This window comes from Quercus robur, chromosome 12, assembly GCF_932294415.1.
Source record: "Quercus robur chromosome 12, dhQueRobu3.1, whole genome shotgun sequence".
Taxonomy (NCBI): domain Eukaryota; kingdom Viridiplantae; phylum Streptophyta; class Magnoliopsida; order Fagales; family Fagaceae; genus Quercus; species Quercus robur.
This window is the reverse complement of record NC_065545.1, coordinates 22,365,135-22,375,926: the sequence shown is the minus strand read 5'-3', so window position 1 is coordinate 22,375,926 and position 10,792 is coordinate 22,365,135. Positions and strand designations below refer to the sequence as shown.

General features: G+C 37.9%; 1 protein-coding gene across 1 annotated transcript; it reads left to right on the top strand.

Annotated features, from left to right (window-relative positions):
• The first annotated feature begins 6,339 nt into the window (after window positions 1-6,339).
• LOC126708650 (GTP-binding protein SAR1A) lies at window positions 6,340-9,672 on the top strand. Its single transcript, XM_050408491.1, has 3 exons — window positions 6,340-6,694; window positions 7,190-7,321; window positions 9,002-9,672. Exons 1-3 carry the CDS (start codon window positions 6,566-6,568, stop codon window positions 9,320-9,322), a joined length of 582 nt encoding a protein of 193 aa, XP_050264448.1. The 5' UTR covers window positions 6,340-6,565; the 3' UTR covers window positions 9,323-9,672.
• Window positions 9,673-10,792: the final 1,120 nt, after the last annotated feature.

Here is a 10,792-nt window from a genome sequence, read left to right as displayed (position 1 = left end):
GTGAAGATGACATTGATCGTTCCCAAGGGCGGTCTTGAAGAATCATCCCTCCTGGGTTCTGAATTTGTTTGGCCCCCTCGGCTATTGGAGTGATGCAACAGATGTTTCAGCTTCCCTTCTCAGACCAGCTGGTCCAAATGGTCCCACAAATTCCTGCAATCCTCTGTAGTGTGCCTTTGGTCCTGATGGTACTGGCAATAAAGGTTCTGGTTTCGTCTCAAGGGATTCCCAGCCATCTTGTTTGGCCATTTGAAGAACAGTTCGTTCTTAACCTTCTCCAGAACCTAGTGCATCGGTTCTCGGAACACTACATTGACCGCCTGAGTGTTGGTAGGTCCTGATTGACCAGTAAAATCTCTCCGTGGTCGGCTGTTATTGTATCGATCCAACCTGAAATCCCTCCTCTCCTGAGGGATAACCTTATCCTTTTGTTTGGCCATTTGAAGAACGGTTCGTTCTTAACCTTCTCAAGAACCTGGTGCACCGGTTCTCGGAATACTGCATTGACCACCTGAGTGTTGGTAGGTCCTGACTGACCAGCAAAATCTCTCCGTGGCCAGCTGTTATTGTATCGGTTTGACCTGAAATCCCTCATCTACTGAGGGATAACCTTATCCTTTCCTTTACCCATTTACTGGTCTTCCTCGACCTTTTTATACTTGTCAATACGGTCCATGAGTTGGCCAGATTGGTGACAGGTTTTCCCGTTAGGGACTTCCTTAAGCCATGTTGGGTACGGAGGCCGCTCTTGAAGGTACTGATGGCGATGTCTTCAAAGTTACCGTCCATCTCATTGTATATCTCCCAATATCTGTCCGAGTATGTTTTCAGGGTCTCTCCCTCTCTCATACTCAAGGATAGTATGGAAGATAGGGGTCGAGGGACTCTCCTATAGGTGATGAAGCAAGAACCAAATGCCTGGGTGAGCTCCTTAAAGGAGCTTATGGAATCAGCCTTCAAGCTGTCAAACCATCTCATTGCTACGGGTCCTAAGTTGGATGGGAAGACTTTGCACATTAGGGCTTCGTCTTTGGAATGGACGACCATTCTCTGATTGAAGTGGCTCACATGCTTTATGGGGTCTATTTTGCCATTATACATGGTAAACGTGGGTTGACTGAACTGCCAGGGGAGTTCTGCTCACTCAATTCTTCGTGTGAAAGGTGACCTAGAGATTTGATCCAATGCCTTGCCCATAGCGTCGTTTCCCACACCTTTTCGAAGAGGGCTCTTATGCCTACATTTGTGGTGGTGCTCCTCTTCGTAGGAGAAAGATTTGCTGGGTGGGGTCTTTGACCTTCGTTTGTAGCTACCATCCTTTTTACCGTCAGGGGAGGCGTTCGGGCTAGAAGAGGCTTGCCTTCGCTGTGCACGACTCAACTTTCTCTTCAATTGGTCAACTTCTAGTTGCAGTGCTCTAGTATTCTCTTCTTGAGAGAGATGACCCTTTCCCCGTGACTGGCTTCTTTCAGTCTGGGCACTATGTACACTCCCCTCTCGATCCCTTCTTCGCTCGAGGTTAACAAAAGGATTTTGACGTTGGGATTCTATGGATTTTGCCTATCGTAGATTTGAACCTGCCATGGTTGAACGTTGAGCTCGCTAACACCCAAGTATTCCTCCCCACAGACGGCGCCAATTATAAGGACCTGGTTTGGACTTCTAGCCTAACGGGTATATGGACTTAGGTCCAAAACAGCCCAAAACAATAAATTTGTAGAGAATAGTTTGGAAAATTGGGCCTTCGTGAACCAGATAACAAAAAAAATAGATTTTAATGCTTAAAAAGAGAAAGATAAAAGGAGTTGGTTAAGGAATAATGCTTTCGGATTGGTCCGAGAACATTGATTCTTGAATATTAGCTCTTAAAACTTTATTACAGATTTTGTTTACAGTTTTTTCCCTCCCTCTTTCATGGAGGGTCTTTCACGTTATATAGCCCTCCTTGGACTATCTTGATCCTACACTTGTTGATCATTTGAGCCCTTACTCGAGTACATGTCCCATCAGACACCCTCTTTGGCTTTCTGTGAGTTGCTTTTGCCAAGGCAGCACTATATAGAGGTCTTCTCCACATAAATGCGGCTAGAAAAGTAGCTATAGTGCATTTAATGCGATGGTAGCAGCTTTCCCTTAGATATTTTGAGTTTCCTTCCTTCTTGCACGTTCATGAGACACGTTCCTATTGCTGGAGCTTTTTGGAGGATTACCTTAGTTGCTGGAATGCATGCTTGAGCTGCATTCATCATATCCGAGGAGGAGTTCCTCCTCGGATCACCTTTTGTTCGTTTCTCATTTATAAGACTTTCACTAGAGGCTTCTAATAACTGCTTGCTTCTCCTTGGACAATCCAGCGTTCCCGAACAAAGGCCCAAGGCCCAACATGTCATTCTTGGCCTTATCCCCACAGAGGATATAAGAGGAAGATGTAATCCAATGGTAGATCTATCAAAATTTACTTTCAATAAAAAGATATTGAGTAAGGTTGCTACAACCAATTTTGTAACCTAAGGCTACATTGTAGCTAAACTTTTTCCATAAAAAAATTAACAACTTTATTGAATTATTTGACAAAAACTATCTCATAATTCTCATTTATAATCAGAACTATCACAACTACATTTTAATAATAATACCTCTTTTTATAACATCCACTCCTGCTCAGTTGTTGATCTACTGTTTCGTTTGTCTTGTTGTGCTTCCTTGAGTACCTCTGGTTTCTCAAAAACTTGGGATTTATCTATATCACAAAAAAAAAAAAAAAAAAAAAAAAACCGTAGGTTAAAACCATGAACACAATGCATGTATTAGTATTATGTAATATGGTGGTTTTGTAAAAAGTTATTATAACTGTAAGTCATCGGTGGTGGTTAGGGCCTGAAAAGTGAAGAGGGTTATGCCATTACGGAGGAGGCCTTGGGCAGGAAAAATTATTTTATGCTCTGTCCTATAAAGCCCACCAACGTGCTCCACACTAAAAAAAAAAACATAGTTGTGTTTGAATTTAACGCTATGTTTGGAAGTTTTGAGAGAGAGGAGAGTAGAGAGAAAGAGAGTAGTGGAGAAGAGAGTAGAGGGGAATGGTTATTCTCCACCTTATTTGGATGTTTTTAAAATTAAGTAAGGGGAAAGGAATAATTAGTCTTTTCATTTGAAATTTTGTTAATATAGTAATGGCAAATTTGGTAATTCATTTGGTTAAGCATTTTTATGCTCCACTCTCCCTCCAAATCTCTCCAATTTGGGGGAATTAAAAATGATGGGTTAGAAGTAGTTCAAACCCCTCCAAATCCCTCCCTCTCTTTCCCTAAAAAACATCCAAATAAGGTAATTTAATTACTCTCCCTCCCTCTACTCTACTCTCCCTCCTTCTCCCAACATCCAAACATAGCATAGGAGTACATATGAAATAAACATGCATGTAACACACTAATTCTAATTATTGTGTTTGAAGCCTCAAACAATTATCAAAGCCTACTTATATAAAAAGTCCCAAATTTACCAATAATAAGCTATCCAAAATGTTGGTCATTGTTTGGGCTATGCTTGTTCAAGCAATGAAGTCTACCATGATTGGTCCTTCTGTAGTTTCTGTGGCATATTATACGTGAGTAGTGGACTACTCTTAAAAAAGTGAGGTTGTGAGTTATCATGGTATTAGAAAGTTTAAGGAATATAAAGGGATGTCAAAGTGGGCATGCCCGTTCGTATACCTCACCAAGAGTAACGTTCAGGAGAGGAGTTACTCAATGGAGTAAAGCCTTAGACCATTACTCCACTCCACTCTTTTGCTTTGCATTCTCTTAGTGTGTGTTTGACATTGATTATTTTTGTCAACTTATTTTACTATTCAGCTTATTTTTGCTACTATTCATTAGTCTCACTGTACTATTTCAACTAACTTTTACTTTTATCTACAGTACTTTCAATAAAAAGTTTTCAATTTCAGCTAAATAAGCTATTCCCAAACGGACACTTAGTGTGTTTATGGTGTGTTGTAATGCTCCTAAGCTATGGGTAGAGTTTTTATTACTCTAGTAGTGTGCAACCATTGGTAAATTGATTTGATTGTGGGTTACTCAAGTTGGAACACAGAACAAGTTTGAAGTGCTAGTCTATGTGGAGGCCATCTATGGACAACATAGAACAACCTCGAAACTCATGTGAGAGCATCGGTTTAAGCCAAAAAAGGAAAATTAGAAAAGAAAAAAATCTACAATGTGATAGGAATCTAGAGAAAGCAATCTTGTCTTGCGATTTGGGGGGGGGGGGGGGGGTTCAATGTTACATTTATTTCTATTTGCTATTAGGTTAGTTGAATACAATCATTCATCAAAAAAAGGTTAGTTGTATACAATCTTGTCTCTTTTAAACCTTTTATTTTTTAACTAATAAAGATTAAAGCTTACTACAAGTTTAGTTATTTGATCTTAAGATAATTTCATGAAATTTACTACATTTCTAGAAGAGAAAGAGGAATAAAAACAAAAATTGAATTGTTTCTAAAATTTAACAAACTAAATTTACAGAGTTGATAATTTCTCTTTTTGTTTTTTTAATAGAAATTAAGGAATGGGGCATGAATTAGGGAAAACAACTATTCTTTTGCTACTTTTATTATTATTATTATTTTTTAATTTTGTCTTTAAGTTTTAACATTATAATCAAGTTGGTCTTTATGTCTATTGTAATTTGTAAAATTTCCACTTTTTTGTGATATGATATTGTTTTGCTAGAATTAACAATAGTGTTATTAGCAAAAATGGACAAAAATGATAAAGTCTAAAAACTTATTAAAATGGCAAAGAATAAACTTTAGGGATGAAATTGAAAATTCAACAAAACATACTAGGGGTTTAACTTAGAATTTTGACAATTTTGTTTTTATTTAGGGTAAATTTCACAAACCTACCTTGAGATTTGTGATAATACCAACTAGGTCCAAAACATTTTAAAACCCATTAATTTGGTCCTCAAAAGACAATTTTGTCCCTAACAGAACAAACACTGTTTCTCTTCTTTCATTCTCTCTTCTCTGAGTTTTCTATCAGAACTCTCTCTCTCTCTCTCACCGAACATCAGTCACGACAAAACCCATGATCTTGGTCATTCAGCAACACCACCACCCAAGGGTCATCCCGATTCCCATTGCATGATTGACGTCATCAGCATCGTCAAAGAACTCTCGTCACTCTCTCAAATCGGAACCCACGTAGTGGTGTTGCTTTAATCTAGATCTCGCCTTCAACGGACTCTCTCATCCTCTTCATGGTGACGTAGTGGATTGCGGCCTGACCTTTAGATTTAGATTTGGCTAGTGCTTCTTATAATATGGTATGCCTTTTGGTTTCTCTTATGAGGTTTATAGTTAGGGTTGTGTTGATTTTCTGTGTTGTTTGGTTGGAATTTTTTGTTGGCTTTTTGCTGGATTTTTTGTGGCGATGTGGGTATGAACTACGACAATGTGGGTATGAACCACAACAGTGTGGGTCTGAGAGCTTAATGCGATACCGCTTCGTCTCTAAAACACCACGTGATTTGGCCGGATTATAACCACATAAAATGATCTCAAATTCATCATTTTCCCCTTTCTGACATCATTGATGAACCGGCTCTAGTCTCCTCCATATCCATAGATGCTGATTTCATATTTATTTATTTATTCAAAAAATAGGGGTTGGGTATTCGGATGAGAGAGAGAATAAATCAATTAGGATTTAGGGTTTGGATTCCCTTTCTATCTATGCATATAGGATATATAGATCCATAGAGTACATAGTTGAAGTTGGATCTCCAATATGGTAATTGGTGCAGCAAGTTTGGACTGTATTCCCTCATTTTTTGTGCTTTTTTTTTGTTTTTGTTTTAGTTTTTTGTTTTTGTGGGAGAGTTTTGAGAGAGAAGTTAGAGAAGAAAGGAGGAGAGGAACAAGACAGAAGAGAAATGGTGTTTGGTTCGTTAGGGACAAAGTTGTCTATTGAGGATTAAATTGGTAGATTGTAAATATTTTGGACTTAATTGATATTATCACAAACCTTAGGTAAAGTTTGTTAAATTTACCATTTTATTTATTTCCCGCAGCCGCAGGTCCTAAAAGAAAGAGTAAAATTGTCGGTAATAGTTGTATTTTGGATATGGTCAAAACTCAAAAGCGAAACTATTACACAAGACAGTGGAGTGGGGCCCCACCATGGGAAACCAGGTCCAGCTGAGCCTAAGCCAGCCCAACTAAATTTTTTTAAGTTTAACTTGAAAAAAAAAATTAGTACTACACTACTACTCCACAACCACATCACAAGACTACAAGACTAAAATACCAAACCAAATAAAAATTAACGTAACAAACAAACAGAAGGGTACCGTCTCATTCGCATTCACATTCTATCGTGAGGGAGCCAGAAAACTGAAAGACCTACCCGACCTCAGCGAGCCTCCCTGAGCCTGAGCCTGAGCCTGAGCCTGAGGTGAGAGACTCTTTGAGCGAGTGAGGCTGTGAATCCAAATCGGACGATCCGCCTTTCTCTCGGATCCGATAATTCAGAGAGAGAGAGAGAGAGAGAGAGAGATGTTTCTATTCGACTGGTTCTATGGTGTGTTGGCGTCGTTGGGTCTGTGGCAGAAGGAGGCAAAGATCTTGTTCCTAGGACTCGATAATGCCGGCAAGACTACCTTGCTCCATATGTTGAAAGACGAGGTTCCTCTTTTCTCATAAATTTTATATATATATATATGCGTCAATTTTCTTTTTTTGAAATTTCGAGGTTCAATTTGGAATTTGAAACTGTTTCTATATGTATATATTATTATGTCTATGAACTTAAGAGCTCAGTAAATTATTAAGCTGAATATGTATCGAGATTTAAATTAGTGGATGATATTCGTTTTGGAATATCTTCTTTTTTTTGCTTGATAATTTTATAGTTGGGGGGGGGGAGGGGGATTTGAACCTGGTTGGGAACAATAGCAAGTGCCAATTTAGCTTCAAGCCTCTCTCGGCATCTATCATGTTCTTTGTGCAAGGCCTAGTTAAGCTGAAAATGTGTGTGAGTTTTATGAATTATGAAGGTTCAAATTAATGGGATGATATTTGTTATGGAATATCATGATCCTTGCATTGTCGTATGTCCATTTGGGCAATTTTTTTTCGGTGTCACGGGGTGATGTTGAGCCTTCTTTGATTGATTTTCAGAGATTAGTACAGCACCAGCCAACACAATACCCTACATCGGAGGAGTTGAGTATTGGGAAAATTAAGTTCAAAGCATTTGATTTGGGAGGTCATCAGATTGCTCGCAGAGTCTGGAAGGACTACTATGCCAAGGTAAGCCATTTGCAAGCTGGTTTTGTACCTATGTATTGTGTTATCTGTGCAAAGTTTTCTTGCACCGTCTCTTTCATCCAGATCCACGTTCTGTCCCCAGTTGTTATTGTAAAGCCGATCGATATTTGTGGAGATATCTATGCTTACACATTATTGCTGTTTCTCATTGTTCTTTAAATTTGAGATAAGGGGGGAAAAACCTGCTTTCTATAGTTATGTATTGCTTTTTGTGCCATATGCTTTCTATAATTTATAAATTACTTGACTTCCTACTCTTCATTGGCATTAACTCTTTATGCTTGCTTTCTCAGTACTTGCAAGTACCTTTACATTCTCTACTTTTTTCTTGTCACATAGTTGCTTCTGGTGATATTTTACATAACTTGTTAGTTCCAGTTTTTGCCATACAAAATGTACTCATATTCTGAGGCACCATGTTTATTAGTTCTTTCTCTATCTAGGAATAAAGTGTCTCTCCACTTCAATTGTAAAAATAACTTCATGTTGGCTTTGTCTTCCTTACTACTCTTTCCCTTTAATAGTTTTTATTTTATTTTTGGGTCCTCTTTCGGGATTGAAACCTTGTTTATAACCTTTTTCCACTTGTATAATTATCATATCTAGCCAAGAGTCTCTTTTTTTGGAAAGATCATATTTAGCCAAGAGTCTCGTACCTTAGTAGCATCAATTGGCCTTCTTTACTAGGAGAACAAAGGTTTGAATCGCCCCCTCCCCCACTTGTAGCAATTGAGTTATAAAAAAGAATCTTATCTTATAGATCCATGCCAAACCTCAAGTTATTTTCTGTAGAACCTTATTGGATTGGTTGTTAGCTTTGCGAAACCAATCATTTTCTTCTATTCTTGATTTATGTAATTTTTGTGCTTGATTTGTTGACCCCAGTACACTTCCTGTGTACTAGGGTGTACTTTTATTTTATTTTATTTTTTTAATATCAATAAATCTTATTACTTATCCAAAAAAAAACTTATCTTATTCTCTTTATTTATCTATGTGAGAGACATCCTTTTTAACAGTAGAAAATAAAAACCAAAATAACAAAATCGATTTTTTTTTTTGTTTGGTATAAAAATTGAATTTCATTAGAATAAATATTAGGTTGGATTAGGACCTGTGCATTGATCTCAAAGTGGTTTGGATGAGAAAGGGTTATGTACCTCTTCAAGATCCCTTGGTAGCAGCAGCTCGTTCTTGTCTGGGCTCTCATTCTTTCTAATTGGCTAGACATATGTTAGAGCATTTTATCAAGTTGATGAGTTGGACCTTGATACTTTAGATGGTTGAACATTCTTATCTTATTTTTTTCATCTGGGTTGTGCCTTCCCACTTCCTTAGGAACTTTAAGTTTGAAATTTCAGTTCCTTATTATGGTTTCGTATGATGTTTCAACTACCTACATGCACTTGTCTGAGCCTTCATTCTTTCTACCTGGTTAGATATGTGGCAGCACTTTATTAAATCGATATGTCAGATCTTGGTACTTCAGGTGGTTGAATGTACTTTTCTCATGATTTACACCTGGGTTGTGCCTTCCCACTTGCAAGGGGCTTTTAAAATTTGAAATATCTGTTTCTTAATTATACTACAAACATATAATCATTTAAAAAATATATAATATAAACATGTGCTGGCAATTTGTATTTGTTTTACGTGTGGCAGGTTGATGCTGTGGTGTACCTTGTGGATGCATATGACAAGGAGAGGTTTGCAGAATCAAAAAAGGAATTGGATGCTCTCCTTTCTGATGAGGCCCTTGCTAACGTCCCTTTCCTTATTTTGGGAAACAAGATTGATATCCCATATGCTGCCTCCGAGGATGAGTTGCGATTCCACCTTGGCCTGACCAACTTCACTACTGGAAAGGGGAAGGTAAACCTAGCAGACTCAAATGTCCGACCATTAGAGGTATTCATGTGCAGCATTGTACGGAAAATGGGGTATGGTGATGGTTTCAAGTGGCTTTCTCAGTACATCAAATAGAGTAATGGTCAGCAAGATCCCCCCCCTGAACCTGGAAATCCCTCCAAACCACACCCCACGCTACCCAAAAAATGTATCAATTCCTGTTTGTTTCAGCCCCAAACTGGCTTTAAATTGGATGTATTATGTTTGGATCTGTGTGGAAGGAGGTTTTAATGTCAATGTTCTGTAAGTTTACTTGTGGCAGCAAATCTTTCTTGGCACTCTAGTTTGTTATTTAGCTTTGCCATCTGCTATATGTTTGTTGCGATAGTCATAAGGTAGGATACTGCATTTGTTATTATATTTTGTATTTGGAATGATGTATTGATACGTTTGAAAAAAAATTGACTTCATCTTCGTTATTTCTAGCCGTATCTGGAATCACTGCAAGCAAAAAAATAGTGTGTGAGGGGTTCATGAAAGTCAGGACCGTGTTATGCATGTGTGTATGTAGTCTCCTCATAAATTGCAGGAGAGACTAATTATTATTATTTAGCAGCTCTTCTATGAACCTTTCTCAGCCTTGACTGTAGTATAATTTGGCGTGACAATAATTTTTCTTTTCAGCGTATGGTTTAAAGCTGGATGAAATAATCCGATGGGACATGAGTTATACTCATTCAATTCCTCACAGCGATGTTGGAATTTACTTGGTAAATTGCAGGAGAGACTAATTATTATTATTTAGCAGCTCTTCTATGAACCTTTCTCAGCCTTGACTGTAGTATAATTTGGCGTGACAATAATTTTTCTTTTCAGCGTATGGTTTAAAGCTGGATGAAATAATCCGATGGGACATGAGTTATACTCGTTCAATTCCTCACAGCGATGTTGGAATTTACTTGGTCTCTCTAAATCCTGTGGCAGTTTGGTAGCAACTTAGTTCTGCAACATACTCACCTTGCGGTCTCCGTTGAAAGTTAGCTAGGAATTATCAAGATAGTAATTATCATAATATATTCTAGTCTCACAATTTCGGTTAAATTTAATTACTCTGGCTCATGTGACAAGGCATCTTGAGGTTAGTTGGTTTCAAATTTTAATCTTGGCCCGTCAAGATGAGTATCATTCTTTACTGGTACTTTTTTTTTTCTTTCGATGAATATTTAACTGGTTGCCATAGTTGTTAGTATCATACGATACATAGACAAATGCTTTAAAATGAGATTTTTTTGTTAAAATTTGAAAGCTCGAAAATGTGTTAAAAACACAAGAGCTGTTTACACCCCCAATTAAAATTACGGCTAGATTGTTTTTACTTTAACTTATGTAAGTGCGGAAACAAGAGTAAATGAAGCGCAATAAACCGATACTACTCTAGTGCGTAAACATGAACAACAAACATTAAAAGTAAAGCACAAGAGTAAGGGAAGAGAGAATGCAAACACTAGATAACACACCGATGTGTTATCGAAGAAGAAACCGAAGAACTCGGCGAAAAACCTCTCTGCCGCCCTCCAAGCAGTAATCGATCCACTAGACAATCAG

Excerpts from the sequence above, each read along its gene's own strand:
- LOC126708650 (XM_050408491.1), top strand. The coding sequence starts at position 6,566 with ATGTTTCTATTCGACTGGTTCTATGGTGTGTTGGCGTCGTTGGGTCTG. Across the intron at positions 6,695-7,189 it reads TCCATATGTTGAAAGACGAG|AGATTAGTACAGCACCAGCC; the intron begins GTTCCTCTTTTC and ends ATTGATTTTCAG. Across the intron at positions 7,322-9,001 it reads GGAAGGACTACTATGCCAAG|GTTGATGCTGTGGTGTACCT; the intron begins GTAAGCCATTTG and ends TACGTGTGGCAG.